The 18,867-nt window shown below is 46.2% G+C and overlaps 1 protein-coding gene across 4 annotated transcripts in view; it reads left to right on the top strand.

Moving 5' to 3' along the window:
* The window catches only part of Palld (palladin, cytoskeletal associated protein), a 333,844-nt gene that overhangs the window by 295,235 nt on the left and 19,742 nt on the right, over positions 1 to 18,867 (top strand). For 3 of the 4 annotated variants that reach the window (XM_070016511.1, XM_070016514.1, XM_070016513.1), the window contains 5 exons: positions 4,358 to 4,990; positions 12,037 to 12,172; positions 15,628 to 15,726; positions 17,152 to 17,202; positions 18,455 to 18,676. In XM_070016511.1, coding sequence (XP_069872612.1) covers positions 4,358 to 4,990; positions 12,037 to 12,172; positions 15,628 to 15,726; positions 17,152 to 17,202; positions 18,455 to 18,676 — 1,141 coding nt within the window. The remainder of the gene's footprint in view (positions 1 to 4,357; positions 4,991 to 12,036; positions 12,173 to 15,627; positions 15,727 to 17,151; positions 17,203 to 18,454; positions 18,677 to 18,867) is intronic. The other variant, XM_070016512.1, reaches the window with a different exon arrangement.

The following is an 18,867-nucleotide window of genomic DNA, read 5'->3' as shown; positions in this document are numbered from 1 at the left end:
CAGATGTTGCCCCCGAGAGAGACATGTGGGGGAATTTCCAATTTACATAAAAGTTGTTTTCCAGAAGTTTCTTCTCACATCGTTTATTTTGAACTTGGGTTGCAGTTCTCTAGGGGAAACGTGATAATGTAGTCATAACATTTTTCACAAACCTTTGTTGTTAACTGAACACACTGGTGAGAACCACACAATGCAAAGATTTGGGAGCTGACCTGCCTGTCACAATTAGGTTCTGACCTTACTAATCCATGGAGACCTTAAAAATTAAGGAAAATAACATCCCAGTGTGTTACGAGTCCGATCAGTGCTGGGCACCTTGTAGGTTCCCTCTGGCTTTGAGGAGAAAGAAGCGGAGCAGGCTGGAGCCCTCTTAACCTGTCTAGCACTTTACCCAGAATCCCCATTCAATTCCCCACCTGCCACTGCTGCCCCTTTGCCAACCACTTAAAATGGCAATGAGTGATGTGGAACATTGGTCCCAGCTTTTAAAGTTCTGTAGTATAAAGTAGCCAGGATTGATGTGGTTATTTCCTTCTGATGTGGAAGGTGTTTTCTAAGTTTGCTCCCCATGAGACATGGTACTCATTCCATCCTTCCCAAGCCCCCGCAGCCTGTGGCCAGCCAAGCTGAGTTTCTGGCCAGCACAGCTTCGCGGTGAGTCCAGCCTCTGCCTATACGCCTCTGCTGCCCAGGCTTTCTGTCTGTGAATTTTTCCACGCCTGCTTTAATGTGGTAAAGCAGGAACCATGGCTGGATTAGGAAATTAATTGGGATTTACACTTCCCTTTATTCGGCTCAAGTCTAAATCTTGGCTTTTAGTTTTCTATAAAGCTATTCAGGGCCAGGGAGTGGGGAGGGAGGGAGTAATGGGACTTGAACTTCAGGCTTTGTGCTCTGGCTTAGCTTTGATCACTCAAGACTGGTGCTGTACCACTTGAGCTATGCCTCCATTTCATTTTGCTGGCTAATTGGAGATAATTTGTCTTCCTGGGCTGACTTCTAACCTCTATTCTCAGATCTCAGCCTCCCAAGTAACTAGGACTTTAGATGTGAACCACCAAAGTCCCACTGTAAAATTCTTCACTTTAAAAGCTTTCGCAAGCTGGGAGCCAGTGGTTCAGGCTGTGATCCTAGCTACTCACCTCTACTCACTAAACTCCTAATCGCTTTTCCAGTTTGTAAGTGGACCATGATGTGCACAACAGAAAGTCTGGTCATTTTCATTTCCTTGAGTATAGGAACTTAGAATTGAAGGATCATTAAAATTGGGAGATTTCTAGCCAGGCATTAGTAGTATTCACATCTATGATCTACTCAGGAGGCTGAGAGCTGAGGATCAAGGTTTGAAGCCAGTTCAGGCAGAAAAGTCCACAAGACTCTGTCACCAACTAGCTAGCAAAAAGTCAGGCTGGTGTGGCCCAAGTGGTAGAGTGCTAACCCAGCTATGAGCAACACACACACACACACACACACACACACACACACACAATGGAGGAAATCCTTAGACTTTTGAGTTGAAAGTATGCTAAGGAGAGGAGAACAAAAGAAGCTGGGAGAGTCTGGATGAGTCATAAAACTAAATCTATAAACAGTCCAGGGCTAGTTAGAACTCTTAACTTGGATTTTCATCCTTTCCCTGGTATTTCCAACCTCCAATTCCCTCCATATTATATCCTTCACCTGGAGACTCAGAGCAAAGTTCTTCATGGCCACACATGTTAGCACCTCAATAACTTCTGAAGTACATTTGTAATTTCTTGGACTATCACCTAACTAACAGTAGCACCAGCTCTAGGCCCATATGAGTTAGCAATTGTTTACTGCTTTCACAAGTACACTGATCTATGGAGGAAATCAGAACCATAGTAGGTGGGTTTTTAGGAGCCACTCTGTAATCCTGCAGCAGGGTCTCTTCACCAGCCACAGGACACCATGAATGTGCAGCCGAGGGCGCTTTGCTGACGCAGGCCACGCTTAAAATACCTCCAGACACAGCTGTGGCTCAGTGGCCACTGTGAGTCTAAGCTGGGAGAGTAGGGGAAGTGTGCATTGAGGAAAGCCTCCTAGAAGCTTCCATCCCAGGTAGAGCCGTCAGTGAGGGTGGGAGAGGCCTTAAGGAATAGAATGTGTTTCTGTAACAAGGAAATATGAAGAGATAAAAAAAGGCAGAAGACCAGGGAGGAACATTCGGGGATTTTAGAATGAGTGCTGGTTTAGAGCTAGCTGGTGGGTGGTTTTTACGAGTTCTATTCCTGTGCCAGCTCTAAATACTCCAAGCAGGAACACATGTGCTGGACCATCTACCCAAACCACATGGACATCTGGAGCTTTGGGGGCCCTGGTGAAACCCAGCAGTGTGTGGCTGCTTTTCAAACGCTACAACTGAGTCCCGCACACCCCACAGAGACCTTTGTTCTTAGGACTCGTTGGTGCTCTGCACAGATTAAGAATATATGAGTGCCTTGTCTTTATCCCTCACAGTTCACAAGGAAGTTATTCTTGTCTTTTCATGGGTTTAAGTGTAATCATGTAAAGGGAATAAAAGTCAGGAAAGAGTTCAGAACTCTTCTGGTGTTCCTCCTTGCAATACTTGATAACAGAGCTAAGTCTTTACCTTTTAACAGAAGCTGTGAATCCTTTTATTGCTTTATTTTGAAGATTAGATGCTCATAAATAAGTAAGTTTTGCTCTCCTTTTTTTTAAGGTTTGAAGTCAGGTGTGTAGTTTTTTCTGTTCCTAGACTTGATCCTGTTTCAGCTGATCGTTACAGCGCCGCCTTCTGTTGAAATTGCTTTTGACAGCCTTTGGTCCCTATGTAGGCCAGAGACCGGCGTTAAACAGGGAGGTTTTGAGGGTTGTTGTTGTTGTTGTTTTAAGGTGAGGTTCTAGCGAACTGCTAGCTGCTTATTTGTATTGCAATAAATAAAAATTCAAACTCCTCAATGGAAACCATTTGGGGGATGAAATCTACATTATAAAATTAATAGCATTGTTTATCGGACACATGGTAAAGATGCTTGAGTTGGGGCTATTGAGGTTGGTATATGTGATTCGCAATTGTTTCTTACTATAGTTTTGCAGTAAAAGATTTTTTCAGAGAACAAATTCAGAGAATAAAGTAAATCTACAGAAAAAGAAAGCCTGGCGTCTGCGGTGGGGGCACACTGCGCTTGCCACTCTTTCCTGATAGAATTCTTCGAGGCTGCAAATGGGAAGAGGGAGAAGTGAGGAACCCTGTTTTAAAAGCAGAAGTTCCCGGAGCCTTGTAACCCCAGCCCCGGGGAGGAAGGCGGCGGGGCGGGGGCAGGGCCCTGGTTCAAGTGGGAGAGTGCCAGCGTGGCAAGCCAGCCCGCAAGCGAGGCCCGGCGCCGAGCCCGGTACTAGAAAAAAGAGAGAAGAGGAAGAGGAGCCTTTTCTCTGTTACTAGTTCTGGTTCCGGTTCAGCGTTAGCACGGGGTGGGTCACCCCGTGGCATTTCCCCTCCCGCCCGGCCCGGGGAAGGTAGTGACTTTGGTGTCCTTGGGGCGCTGCAGACGCCTGAAGTTCCCACCCTAGCTGGTCTCCCTCCCGCACACGATCCGGGCTGGGATCCCGCACACCACCCCCGGGTTCGGACCCCGCACACGATCCGGGTTCTGATCCTGCACATCAGCCCCGGGTTCGGGTCCCACACACGATCCAGGCTGGGATCCCGCACACCAGCCCGGAGTTCGGGCCCGCACACGATCCGGGTTCTGATCCCACATACGATCCGGGTTCTGACCACACACACCAGCCCGGGCTCGGACCCCGCACACGATCCGGGTTCTGATCCCGCACGCCAGCCCCGGGTTCGGACCCCGCACACGATCCGGGCTGGGACCCCGCACGCCAGCCCCGGGCTCGGACCCCACACACGATCCGGGGTGGAACCCCACACGCCAGCCCCGGGTTCGGACCCCGCTCACGATCCGGGCTGGGACCCCGCACGCCAGCCCCGGGTTCAGACCCCGCACACGATCCAGGCTGGAACCCCGCTCACGATCCGGGCTCGGACCCCGCACGCCAGCCCTGGGTTCGGACCCCGCACGCCAGCCCTGGGTTCGGACCCCGCACACGATCCAGGCTGGAACCCCGCACACGATCCGGGTTCTGATCCCGCACGCCAGCCCCGGGTTCGGACCCCGCACGCCAGCCCTGGGTTCGGACCCCGCACACGATCCAGGCTGGAACCCCGCACACGATCCGGGTTCTGATCCCGCACGCCAGCCCCGGGTTCGGACCCCGCATGCCAGCCCTGGGTTCGGACCCCGCACACGATCCGGGCTCGGACCCCGCACAGCACCCCGGCTGACGTGTCGCCTTCTCTCGCCCGCAGGGACCCCGCGAGGCTGCAGCAGCTGCAGACCCAGGTCCGCCTGGAGCAGGAGTCCGGCCTGCGGCCCCCGGCGCCGCCCTCGCCGCCGCCCTCGCCGCCCTTCCCGCCGCCGCCCGCCTGCCCCGAGCCGCCGGCCTCGCCCGCCGGGCCCGAGCCCATGAGCGCGCTGGCGCCCCGCGCCGCCGCCATGCAGTCCTCCGGATCCTTCAACTACGCGCGCCCCAAGCAGTTCATCGCCGCGCAGAACCTGGGCCCCGCGTCCGGCCACGCCACGCCCGCCTCCAGCCCCAGCAGCTCCAGCCTCCCGTCGCCCCTGTCCCCGACGCCCCGTTCGCTGGGCCGCGCGCCCGCGCCGCCCTTCGCGTCGCCCTTCGGCGCCGACGCCCCGTGGGGCCCGGCCTCCCCGTCCCCGCCGCCCCCGCCGCCGCCCGTCCTCAGCCCCACCGCGGCCTTCCCGGTGCCCGACGCCTTCCCGCCGCCGCCGCCGCCGCCGCTCCCGGCCTCGCCCTGTGCCCCGCCCGGGGCCCGCCTGCACGGACAGACGCCCGCCGCCTTCCTCAGCGCCCTGCTGCCGTCCCAGCCACCTCCCGTGGCCGTCAACGCCCTGGGGCTGCCCAGGGGCGTCACCCCCGCGTGAGTGACAGCCGCAGACCCCGCCCCAAGCCCACCCACCCAGGGGCGCACCCAGCGTGAGGGACAGCAACAAACCCCGCCCCAAGCCCACCACCCACTCAGGGGCATCACCCCCACGTGAGTGACAGCCGCAGGCCCCGCCCCAAGCCCACCCGCCCACTCAGGGGTGTGACCCAGCATGAGGGACAGCCACAGGCCCAGCCCCAAGTCCACCACCCAATCGGGCGTCACCCCTGCGTGAGTGACAGCCGCAGGCTCCCGCCCCAAGCCCACCCACTCAGGGGCATCTCCCCGTGTGAGTGACTGGCGCAGGCCCCGCCCCAAGCTCACACACCCACTCAGGGGAGTCACCCCGCGTAAGTGACATTCGCATGCCCCGCCCAAGCCCACCCACCGAGGCTTCGGTGGTCCCTCCACCCCGAGGGTCATCTTCACCTGGTACCCGCTTCCCTCTGCAAGGTTTTCCAATCCTGTCACCAGAGGCTGTGCGAATCTCCGTGGAGCACTCAATGATGGTGTTCCTGAGATGTCACGGTCCCACCCAGGACACCCAGGCCGACAGTGCTTAGGCAGTTCGGCCAGGGGCGCTTCCACCAAACAGATCCGATCACCTCTGAGGACAGAATGCACGCCCTCCCATCCAACCCTGCGCCTTGGTCTTTTATTCTGCATTGCTGTGGCTTTGCTGTGACCTGGCTATTAAGCAAACACTTGGGATGTTAAAGTAACGGAAGCAGGGCTATGGCCTAGCAGATGTGAGGCCCTGAATTCAAACTCTAGTACCCACAAAATTAAAACAGAAAAACCTAAATGCTGTCCAGAAAAAAGCCTTTATATTCTACATCTAATGATTGGGGGGGGGGCAATAGATGTCCATATTTGATGCAAATTAAATTAGGATGTGTATAATCTAGTGAGAGGTTGTGGGATCATGTCTTTCTCTGGCTAGTAGATGGTCAGTAGAGTTCCCCGGGTGGGTCTCTGCAGTTTGTCCTCTTTTGCAGGGCTTGGGCTTGAAGTCAGGGCGGTGAGCTCTTCATTTGACTTTGTCACTCAAGGCTAGCATGCTACCACTTAAGCCACACTTCCACTTCCAGCTTTTTTTGATGGTTAATTGTATGTAAGAGTCTCATGGACTTTGCCAAATTGGCTTTGAACCATGATCATCAGATCTCAGCCTCCTGAATAGCTAGGGTTATAGGCAGGAGCCACCAGCTCCCAGCTCTCTGCAGTTTCTATTGCTCTCTGAATTCTCCTGCCTCAGTCTCCTAACTACTGGGATTACAGGCATGCACTACCATTTCATTCATATGTACTTAATGTCACATCAGATAGGCATTGCTGTATCTGGCCTTAATTAGGTGCATGGGAGAACTTCAATTAGTGATGTTTTCTCTTGTTAGGCACTTTCTAAATGTTGATTGCATGAATTCTGTCAGGAAGCTGGCGTCTTCTCAAATTCTTATTGGAAAGAACACAGCTGAAATGACTAAATAAATAAAGGAGTGGAATAGTGTGTTAATGAGCTTCTATTGAGAAGCTGAGTCAGTGAGCTTTCCTGAGGAAACTTTCTCCCCGTTTTCTCCCCGGCTTTTCTGTTTGAGCCTTTATTCCCCACCCCACCCACTCCCTGGAGTCATCTTGCTTAAAAAAAAAAAAAAAAATTCACAAAGTAGGGGTTGATGGCATGATAGTTCTTACTAAATTAGTACCAAAGCTCACTTTTTGCCAATCTAAGATTCATAAAATCAATCTTTTCTAATAGAATTTGATCAAAGATTACTCCATCAATTAAAGGCACTGATTGGACACTTGGTCTTAAAATATTTTCAGTAGAAACTGTGATTTATTCAGATTTTTGACTTTGAAACTGGCCTAAGATGGTATCCATTGTTAGGGTTTGCCTCAAGTAACCGAGTACTTGACATGCTTTGCAGCCATACTATTTTATAATTGTCACCACAAAAGAGCCCAGTAGTTCCTGGCATTTCTTAAAAATTAATGGAGAAACCATGCAGATTTTGTGGCTGTGGAAAACTAAACCAAAGTCAGTTGCCAGACTTTCAAGTTGTTCAGCACTGTGACACCAAAGAAAAGTGGCGATATGAGCAGAGCTGCAGGATTTTAGCTTTGCCAGCCCAGCAAGACATTACTGTGTGGTTACCCTCTTGTCTCAAAGGAATTTTCCTATTGCTAAATCACACACACTTGAAGAATTCATTCCTTTGGTTTGATGCAATGTGTCTTTTCAAAGTTGTTCCTCGGGCGTACTGTGAGATCCATCATTTGTATTCTGAATTAAAAGCAAAAATGCTGCCATCTGGCCTTCATAATAATTCCAGATCGTTTACCAAAGATATAGTGTCCCTTTCAGGGCTACTGTGACTATGGCATCCTTGAAAGAACTTTCAAACGCCTGTCAAATTATGTCAAATGCATGAGGAACTCTAGGAAATAGAAATTCATCAGATTTGTCATAGACATCTTTCAATAGAAATTCTTTTGTTTTTTTCCATCTGCCTTGTTTTACCAAAATCTTAGATCTGAATTCCAGACACATCCATTCTTGTACTTACCAATCCTGTGTCTTCTGTCTCATTCTATTTATGTGTTCAGCATTGGTCTCATTTAGTCTGAAGAAGAGAAGCCCGACCCATTGCTGCTTCTAGAAGGCCTGTGCCGTCTCTTTCTCTGATTGCTGGGTAGCAGAGGACAAAGCAAGAGAACAAAGGCCACAATGCTAGGGATAGACAATGCCAAAAAAGATAACAGCCGATAGGGCCCTCTCAGACTAACACCAAAGCTTTGTAAGCATTCGTGAATATGTTACATCCTTGGATATAAAGAGTGTCTAAATGCTGACCTGTTAAGGAGTTTGCTCACTCTGGAATTTTTTGTGATTTCACTGAATTTAAGGAGAATAAGTCTTTTAGTTGGAGATCCTGAAATCATCCTCTGGAGATTTGAGTTTCTGAAATGTATTAGTAGAATTGACTTATAGTACTCTATCAAGGGAAAGCAACATTCAAAATTATTCAGAGCTGGGTGTCAGTGACTCACACCTGTAATCCTAGCTACTCAGGAGGCTGAGATCTGAGGATCCGGGTTTGAAGCCAGCTTGGGCAGAAAAGTCCCTGTGAAACTCTCATCTCCAATAAACCACTCAAAAACTGGAAGTGGTGCTGTGGCTTGAGATCAAAGAGGCTCAGGGACACCACCCAAGCCCTGAGTGCAAGCCCTACAATCAACAACAACAACAAAACCCTCCTGGGATCTCATAGAGGCCAAGTCTGGACAGTTTCACCTTCTAGATGCTGTGTATGTTCTAGCTTTTTAACCCCAGCCACACAAATATTATTTTTAAATGGCAAGTGACTTCCTGTTAAAGCCGGAGTACACAGCTCAGGAGCAAACTTAGTACTTAGTGTAGGAGACCTGTTAGGAACTGCTTACTGGTTTGGGTAAAAGTTTACTTTGAACATGTCTCATGAAGAGACAGGATCTCTTGTTAGCATTACTCCTTTATTTTCTGTTAATTAGCTGTTGTTCATTGATCAAAAGCAGATGCTATCTGGGGAAGAAACTAGAGTATCATGCATTCATCTCCACCATAGTATTAACAGTTACCAAACTTGTGTCTCAAAAACATATCAGCAGGCACCAGTAGCTCACCCCTATAATCCTAGCAATTCAGGAGGCAGAGCTCTGAAGTTTGTGGTTAAAAGCCAGCCCAGGCTTTAAACATCTGTAAGACTCTTACTCCAGCTAACCAGAAAAAAGCCAAAAATGGAGGTATGGCCCAAGTGGTAGAGTGCCAGCCCTGAGTAGAAAAGCTAAAGAACAGCATCCAGGCCCGGAGTTTAAGCCCAGGAGAAACACCAAATCAAAACCAAAGGGGAAAAAAACACTTACAATGACTTTTTCTTTCCTGTGTCTCGATGTCTTACCACTAACCTTCCATGCTAACCCTAAACCCTGTCTTCAGTCTTCAGTGCAACTTTCCAAAGTGTTTTTGGATATCTACTAGTCTAATGAGATGCTCGCAGAGAAAAACAAGAGGTTCTGGGTCACAACCAGTGTGAGAAGGCAGGGCTCATTCTGGCCCTGGGAACTTTGCATGGTGTCACAATACACAAGCAGCAATTTCCTGGCATTTACAGCCACCTCCTTAGAGGGTTGGCTGACTGCTGATAAAGCCATGGCTTCATGTGCCTGTCACTGTGGCACTTCCTGAATGCGCTGGGCCCTTGGTCCTGTGTTCCTCTCTGTCTCTGCCATCTCCACGGTAGGATCTGGTTTTTGCAAATCCTGGGGCATAGTTTTGCTCCCCCCCCATCTTCCCCACACTGAGCTCTCTGGTGAGCACTGGCAAGGCAGTCAGTGAGGGCGATTTGCACATTTAGGGGAACTTCTGGTCAAGAATTCTTGACATCTTTTAAAACTCCTTCCTCTCATTCATTCAGTTTCCCCTTGGCCAGCCTCGATTCTGCTTTCCTTCCATGCTGGGGACTATGCTGGCCTTGGCATGTCCATTCTTCCTCTGAGTGCTGGTGTACACCCGCTCTGAGTGTTTCCAGTAATTCCACATTTCGGAGAAGGACACTGAAGCACACAACAGCCCAAGACTTGGAGCTAAGTGATAACAAAACAATTCTTGCTCCTGATCTTGTGTTCATGCTGACTGAATTCCTTCCTCTCCTTCTTACTACTTGTCAACATCCTTATCTTTTTGGGGGGGGGGAGGAGGGACTCTGTGTGTGTGTGTGTGTGTGTGTGTATGTGTGTCTGTGTGTCTGTGTGTCTTTGCACGCATGGGCATGCACACACAACACATGCACCAGTCCTGGGGCTTGAACTCAGGGCCTAGGCTCTGTCCCTGAGCTTTTGTGCTCAAAGCTAGTACTCTACCACTTTGAGTCACAGCTCTATTTCCAGCTTTTTGGAGTTAATTGAAGATATGGGTCCCACTGACTCTTTCTTGCCCTTGACCCCAGATCTCAGCCTCGTAAGCAGCTAGGATTACAAGCATTAAACCACTGACAGCTAACATCCTTATCTTTCAAAGTCTGTCTCAGACACTTGCCTCTTCCAAAGTCCTCTGCATTCATTCTATCCAGTTTTGGGGTTTTTTTGTTTTTTGTTTTTTGTTTTTTTGGTCAGTCATGGTACTTGAACTCAGTGTCCCTGAGCTCTTTTGCTCAAGGGTAGGTCTCTGCCACTTTGAGTCCCAGTTTTCTGGTGGTTAATTGGCGACAAGAGTCTCACAGACTTTCCTGCCTGGGCTGGCTTCAAACCATGATCCTCAGATCTCAGCCTCCTGAATAGAATAACGGGCATGAGGAGGCACTGGTGCCTGACTCCAGTATTGTTTTCTAGCACTTTCTCTCCCATTGCACTTAGGACTAGTATTATAAGTTTGGGTCTTAACTCCTAGCCGGAGATGATCACCTAACCCTTTGTGATGAAGGATCACACTTTAGGATTTAGTTCTCTTTGCAGGTAATGGTGATTATAGTAATGAAGTTTTTCTCCTTCATTTTTAGTCATAAAACTTCAAGTAGGAAGTGTTGTTGTGGCTCAAGTGGTAGAGCACTCACCTTGAGTTGAAGAGCTCAGGGACAGCGCCCAGGCCCAGAGTTCAAACCCCAAGACCGACAGGGGGCAGCCAGGGGGGTGGGGAGGAGTCCATCTTGAAAACTTCAAGTATATAGTAAAAAAACGTCATGATGACATCAAGTAAATACATCACTTTTCTTCCCAAACTACTTTTTTCTAGGGGTAACAGAATTTGCACTGGTATACTGGGCTAACACTGTGCTTGCTAGAGGCTCAGTAAATATTTGTGAGAGGACAATTGATACTTAAACAAATCTTTCAATTGACTGATTCTTATTTTAGTGTTGATTTTCAGAGCCAGGAATATATGAGTATCTTGAACTCTACAAACAAGAGAAAACAATCTTAAAAATGGAGGTAGAAGGAAAAAGAATCACATAAATCTCCTTCTAATGCTAGTTCTCCCCCCTCCTCCCTCCCTCCCCTCTCGCTCGCTCGCTCTCGCTCTCTCGCTCTCCTGCAGTACTGGGGCTTAAACTCGGAGCCAGAGCATTCTCCCTTAGCTTTTTACTCAAGGCTGGCAGGCTTACACCTGAGCCATACCTCTATTTCTGGCTTTTTCTTGGTTAACTGGAGCTTAAGTGTCTCAAGGACTTTTCTGCCTAGGCTGGCTTTGAACTGCAATCCTCAGATCTCAGCCTCCTGAGTAGCCAGGATTACGGGTGTGAGCCACAGTCACCTGATTATTTGGTGATTTGAAGCAGTCTCACTATATAACCCAGGCTGGCCTCAAAGTGTGAGTTTATGAGTATGAGCCCTATGTCTACCTATATAATCTTGGCAATCTTCTTTACATCTTCTAAGTAAAAGAAGTAGAGAATGGCTTTTATTTGGGGATCCAAAAGCAATCAAAATTATACGCTTTGAAATGATAAAAAATACCTGCGTTTTCAAGGACCCAAACCAAGATAAAGGGTTTCTGTATAGAATATTCCAGAGCAGTAGTTCTAGGTCTCCCAAGAAGAGTTAAATACATTGAAAAATGTTTTTCAGGCAACAGAACTTACACTGTAGCAAAGAGCCCAGTGTGCACCCATGCCCGTCATAATGATTGTATTTACAATGCCAGTTCTCTGCTTCTCCATTTAGATGATCCCTCTTGCCCTAGATACTCACCTATTCACCTCTTTGATTCTCCTGCGTGCTGAGCACGCAGCTCTCGATACAGTCAGCCCACAGAAACACGGCGGGGCCTTCTCCACTCAGGGCTGCTCCCACCCCATCGAAGTGCAAATAGGTTCTGTTGTTCAGATTACTGGGTGTGCCAGTAATAGCTAGCTGCCTTCAACCTCATCTGTCAGATGACTTCACAACCCACCTCTTCTTCCTCAGATGGAAAGTTGTAGTAAAAAAAAAAAATTTTAAAGGCATGATAAAAATTTTGCTTACAACACTGTGTGGTACTTAAGCCCGCGCTTTCTGCTCTGCAGGGGATTTCCAAAGAAGACGGCGAGAACTGCTAGGATCGCCTCCGATGAAGAGATTCAAGGCACCAAGGATGCTGTCATTCAAGATCTAGAACGAAAACTTCGCTTCAAGGAGGATCTCCTGAACAACGGCCAGCCGGTACGGAGAGGCGGAGGGCAGGGACAGAACATAGTAGCGACTCACATCCAAGACCTCTTCTTTTCATTCACTAAGGCTTAGCCTCTTAAGATTCCTCCACATGATTAATTTACTACTTCTTGAATCTCAACATCCCTCTTAGAGAGTTAGAAGAACGAAGAGCAGTTTTAATTAGGCTTGCAAGAGCAACCAAGTAATAACCCTGTCATAAAGGGAAAGAAGTTGGATGCAGTAACACCCCCCCCCCTATAATCCCAGCTACTCATCAGGCTGAGATTTGGTTCCAGAACAGCCCAGACAAAAAGCTAATGAGTCCCATGTCAACGAATAAACTGAGCGTGCTAGTGCGCATCTATAATCCTTGCTTCACGAGAGGAGGATTGCTTTCTGAGGCTGGTCTTGGGGGCTGGGGGGGAGGGGAGCAAAACTCTATCTAAAAAATATCTTAAAACAGAGGGCTGGATTTATGGTTCAAGTAGGAGAGCACCTTGGCGATACAGCACAAGGTCCTAAGTTCAAAACTTCAGTACCACCCAAAATATAAAAGATAAAGAAACATGAGTTTCCATCCTGGCTGGCAGCCGTTGGAACTGGAATGGTTTGTAAACTGATGTGGTGAATTGGAATTCAAGAACCACAAGGAGAATTCTACTCAAAATACACTTGCTAGAGAAATCATCACTGAAGTTAAATCCCCTTCTCCCCAGCTCCAGCCAGCTATGGATTCAGTAACCTTAAAGTGTAGAACCTGTCCCACAGTCCCATTCCAATTTGTCAGAGCAAAACTAGAACCACTAAACTAGAGATGAAACTAAACAACTAAACTAGAGATGAAAACTGAGTATGAGCGGTGCCGGTGGCTCACAACTGTAATGCTACCGTAGGCTGAGAGTGAGGCACACAGAGTTCAGGAAAATCTATGAGATTCTTATTTCCAATAAACTACCAAAAAGCTGGAAGTGGAGCTGTGGCTCAAGTAGCAGAACACTAGCCACAAAAGCTCAGTTCGGTGCCCAGACCCTGAGGTCAAGCCCCAGGACTGGAAAAAGCAAGACAAAAAGGAAGTGAAGGGAAAGGAAGGAAAGGGAAGGGAAAGAAGGGAGATAAGTATATTTCAAGGCTGCAGAACTATAGAATGTATGCATAAATCTGGTGGAAAATGTATGGGACATTTTCTCCATTAGACTCCATATTTCCTCATCAATTTTTTCTTGTCATATTCAAAGTATTTTAAGGGGATGAGAAAAGCCAGTCCAGCAAGTAAGGTTACCCAAGCAAAGGGAAGGAATCCGTCCTGTAAAAGCACCAGAAAATTCTGCATGGCTCTTCAGTAGCAGAAGAAAAGTCCTCTGTGTATCAAATCTCCTCCTCAGACAGCTCTGTCATTAATAATGTGTTCTGGAAAATTTTAATACATTTCACATTTATAAATAAGAATATAAAATAGATTGTGTTGAATACAAAGGTAGAGAATAGAATAGGGACGTGAATCTGATTTTAATTATTAGGTTACTTACTCTGATTAAGGAAGATTAAAATTCTAATGTATTTTGTGCTACTCTTTTCACTGGTACAGAAGATCCTTTGCTTCACAGAGGGAAGGTATTTTCCCCCTGAAATAACTGATTTTTTTCATGTAAATATACATGTTGGAACATTTCCCTGTTCTGTCAACTAAAGCCTTTGAAAGATGAAAACAAACACTTAGGAGAACTTTTTCAGGAGGTAAAGTCACCTCTCCAGTTCTACAAGCCCCCTGGGTGGTTGTTTATTTAAATATACCTAGGATTCTCGTGGTTGGAAGTAAGACTTCCAAAAGATACTGTTCAACCCTATTGTGTATATTTCCTGTCTTCCCACTGTACGTATTCTATCTCTTACATATAATTGTACATGATTGATATTTATCAGTTTAGTGGTAAACAGTATGACAGTAAGTTCCATAGATTTTCACACTTGAGAGTTTAGGACAGGAGGGTAAGACTTCCTTATAAAAATGGGATTTTCCTGTTCATTTCTAATGTTACTTATTTTGGCTTGTATTTCTACATACATAGCATATAGCTTAGAAACCAATCTATGAAGTAAGTCTGGCTTCTAATGGTAGCAGGTGCATTCTGCTAAAGGAATAGGTAGCAAATGGGTACTTTTTCCTTTACAAGGAACAGAGTGGGAATCATTCCCTGCTTTCCCTGGTGTTTGTGCTATTCACTATGAGATAATTAGGAAAGCTTTTTATGAGAGCACAGCTTGTTTTTTCTTTTTAATCTCTTTGAAAAACAAACTCCCTGATTTGAATAGAAGTGAGAACATGACTTTGCCTAATAACATTCTAGGACTGCAACACTCCATAACCACTGAGAGACTCACTCCTCCCTCTCCTGGTCCCTGTCCTTGCTTTATTCATGAAATAAGTTCAACTTTAGGGTTACTTGGCACTTGATTTGTTTCACTTCCCGGTTTGAGCTGGAACTACAACCAGCAATTACTGGAAATTGTAAATTTACCCAACATACTTTCCTGATTAGAGAATAACCAATACTATTTGCATCAATATTCAGAAGTTGATCAGAAATAACTTTGTACTTATTTAAGACTCTGTCTTACTCATCTCCCTATTTCTAATCAAACCCAAGGGAGCAGGTGGGGCTCTGCATTACCCCCACATCCATACATAAGTCTCAGGCAGTTTAGAACCCACACACCCAAGTATAAGAATGACCCCAAGTGACAAAGCCAAAGTGCTGGCACTTACGGAAAGATCAGTCTGGCGACATGGCACTGACAGACTCTACCATGTCGACCAGAAGGTGAAAACACTGCCATTTCTTCCTGAGAGACAGGCAGTTTGCCACTGGGTCCTAATCTTTGGTGGGTGTCTTCATTTTCCTACTCCCTCTTCAGCCTGTGCAATCATTCTTTGCTGGTATTTACTGAGCATCTACTATATACCAGACAGAGTGTTATGTGACTGGTGCAACTCTCTGTCAGAGTGACCTCTTCTGTTTATCTTCTGGATATTTTTTTCTTTTCCTGTCACTTGGTCTTGGAGCTTATTCAGCCATTCTGAAGCCTACGAATGGCTCTGGAAATAATATTTCCTTTACAGCATTATTTTGCTGTTTGGTTATCTCTTTTTTCTCTCTGTATTTGTCATTAAGGATAAAAATGGCACATCTTTGCTATGGGATCTCTGCCTTGTTGCTTATCATTCCCTTTAAATTTGTGCTGTGTCAGTGGCGGCTTCCCAAGGTTAGAGCTTGAGGATCAGAAGGGACAGGAGGAGGAAACACAGAAGCAAGGGAAAGGAAGAGCTGCTTTTATATACAGCTGTCTGCAGCAGAAGAGAAAATCTTTACAGAAAATGTCTGTTGTTTTTTTTTAACTCTTTTTCTTAAGATAATAGCTACTTCTGCTCTTTTAAGTTTGTATTTTCTGTGACCTATTTTGCTTAGAGGTTAACATATGAAGAGAGAATGGCACGCCGATTGCTTGGTGCAGACAGTGCAACTGTCTTCAATATCCAAGAGCCAGAAGAAGAAACAGCGAATCAGGTAGGCCCTGTGTTGCTCTGAACACCTTAGGAAAAAATGAGTGATTCTTTCTGTTCTCCCCATACTCCTGAAATTAACTTTTGTGAAAAGTACAAGCAAGTACCTAGCTTTGGCAAGTATTTGTTGTAACACCATCAATCAACCTCATAGCTAATTATTTTTGGAGCAGGTATGAAGCGTCAGACACTGCATTGAGTGGTTAATAGAAGCATCATCCTTAGCATTACTGTGCTTTTCATCTTTTTGTGTGTGTGTGTGCCAGTCCTGGGGCTCGAACTTGGAGCCTGGATACTGTCCCTGAGCTTTTGTGGTCAAGGCTAATGCTCTGCCGCTTGAGCCACAGTTCCACTCCCTGTGTCTTTGGTAGTTAACTGGAGATTAAGAGTTTCATGGACTTTCCAGACCAGGCTGGCTTTAAACCACAATCCTCAAATCTCAGCCTCTTGAGTAGCTCTGATTACAGGCATGAGCCAACATCGCCCAGCTTTTTAATTTTATTTTTAATCATTTATTTTTCCTTTTGTGTTTCCTGTCTTGTGCTTTAAGGCAAAAATGCTTTGTGTGGAAAAACACATTTTTCCTACTGATATTATTAGAATAAGCTAATAAACATCTCATTCTATCATTACTAGCAGCCAAAGTGAAATATCTACATACAGAGAAGACTGCCTTTGTCTTCTTTCATATATAGTTACAAAGCACAACCAGCAAAAGACCTCATGTTATTTTCATTCCCCTGCTACTACCAAAAATATTAATGTCATGGCTCTGATATTAATAACTTTATAGTATCTATTATATTCTCAACCTTGAAAGAAAAAAAATCTTCTAAAACAAATCTAAATAATGAAGGAAACTTTTTTTCCCATTTCCTGAGCAATGGGTCATCCTTCGCCATTTGAAAGCTTCTCAAGGTTAAATATTCCTGTCACGTAAGTTTCGCTTAAAAGCCGGTGCCACCACATAAGCAAAAAGAAAAAAACCAGAAGTGGTGCTGTGGCTCAAGTGGTAGAGCGCTAGCCTTGAGCTGAAGAGCTGAGGGACAGCGCCCAGGCCGAGTTCAGGCCCCATGACCGGACCAAAAAAAAAAAAAAAAAAAAAAAGCCGGTGCCAGTGACTCACACCTGCAGCCCTCACTACTCTGGAGGCTGAGATCTGAGAATCATAGTTCGAAGCCAGCCTAGGCAGAAAAGTCCCTGTGAGACTCTTCTCTCCAAAGAACCACTCAAAAACTGGAAGTGGTGCTGTGGCTCAAGTGGTAGAGCACTAGCCTTGAGCACAAAGAAGCACAGGGATAGTAGTGCCCAGGCCCTGAGTTCAAGCCCCACAACCAGAAAAAAAAAAAAAGTTTCACTTAAGCAAATTAGGAATCACACTCTGTCCTGTTATTTCTGAGTCTTCACCTCTTTTTTTCTACTGTTGCAGGGCTTTGGGTCTCCTCCTGCTTCTCTAGGGAGTCCTCTGGATGGTCAAAAGGTTAAGCTCTCCCCTTCTTCTCTTTCATTCTCTGTGCTCTGCTCTCCCTTCTTCCCGGGTCTCTGTCTCTACTGCCATATGTTCATTATAAATAGATGATCACTATTGGTTTTCCTTTAATATCAGATAAGATTGCTGCACTGTGACTTTTCCTGCCAGTTATTTATAAGCTCGAATTTAATTCCAGCACAGGTGGATACTCTGAAATTTTGTTGTGGTTGTATTAAGAATGGGTCTCACTGTGTAACACAGCCCAGGCCAAACTCATATGTAGTCCAGGCTATCCTCAAAGGATCCTCCAGCCTCAGCCACCCAAGTGGCTGGTATTATAGATGTATGCCACCACACCTGGCTACTCTGAACTGTAAATCACAAAAAGCTTGTGCCTACTATTTACTTTTTCTAAGAGAAGAAAGTGAATAATTCTTTCAGTAATTAATTCAACAGTAACTAAGCAAGAAAAAAAAAAAACAATTTGTGCACCGTTCAAGTTTATTCAGACCATTGTACTCTTTCCCTGAAACCAAAACGGAAGGAGTTGAGTAATTTCTTTTACAAGTAAACCCCGTGACAATCATCTTATTTAATAGCAAGTAGGGAATACTTTCTACTGGGAATATCTTCTTCTGCAGTTTCATTGTACTTTGTAGGTAAGAAAACAGGGTCCACCCTAAAAGCTGATGGGTTCTTGGTTTTGCGGTTATGTTTCTAATGGAAGTGTTGACACAACTATCGGCCACATTTGTTTCTTTTAAAGAGATGGTTCCCAAATGGCTTTAGATTCAGGAGAAAGTTATATCAGATGGGGTCATTGGAGGGTAAAGAAAATGTCGTGATTTTTTTTTCCATTTTCATTTAAAACTGTAGTGCAGCCCAGCATCAGCTTTACCCTGCTGTGTTTCCTTTCTGTTTTCTTTTGTGAACAGTTTAGGCATTCGTGGCCCTTTGCCTTATTTCCTTCTTCCTTTCAACTCCCACCTCTACTATCCATGAGAGAAAAGAGGAAGGGAAAAAACTCATCTGGTTTTTTTTTGTTTGATACTTGAAGACAATTTGAAATAATATATATTCTTGCTGCCAGATGTTTTTGTTTTCTATTGAGTTGAACAGAGCTCCGATGATGTTTTTTAAGCTCTGTGATAAAAACATCCCACCTTTTCCATCCCCTATTGGGCAGGGAGAGAAGACTCATCACACACACTGTACTACAGGCATTGTGGCTGCTCACTTGAACTTGCTTTGTTTGACACAGGAATACAAAGTCTCCAGCTGTGAACAAAGACTCATAAGTGAAATCGAGTACAGACTGGAAAGGTCTCCTGTGGACGAATCAGGGGATGAAGTTCAGTATGGGGATCTGCCTGTGGAGAATGGAGTAGCGCCATTCTTTGAGATGAAGCTGAAACACTACAAGATCTTTGAGGGGATGCCGGTGACTTTCACCTGCAGAGTGGCCGGGAAGCCCATGCCTAAGGTGAGCCTGCAGTGTGACTTCTTCAGAACTGCCCCACTCTATCTCCGCTGCTATAACAAAACACTTAAGCCTGGGTAATTTATAAAGAAGGGTTGTTTTTGTTTTTGGTGTGGGGGGGGTCTATTCTGGAGACTAGGAAATCTACAAGCCTGGTGCCAGTGAGGGCTTTATGCTCTCTTAACTCATGGCAG

This window comes from Dipodomys merriami, unplaced genomic scaffold, assembly GCF_024711535.1.
Source record: "Dipodomys merriami isolate MVZ:Mamm:240054 unplaced genomic scaffold, mDipMer1.0.p SCAF_12, whole genome shotgun sequence".
Taxonomy (NCBI): domain Eukaryota; kingdom Metazoa; phylum Chordata; class Mammalia; order Rodentia; family Heteromyidae; genus Dipodomys; species Dipodomys merriami.
The sequence above is the reverse complement of the archived record's forward strand: the minus strand, read 5'-3'. Positions and strand labels throughout refer to the sequence as shown.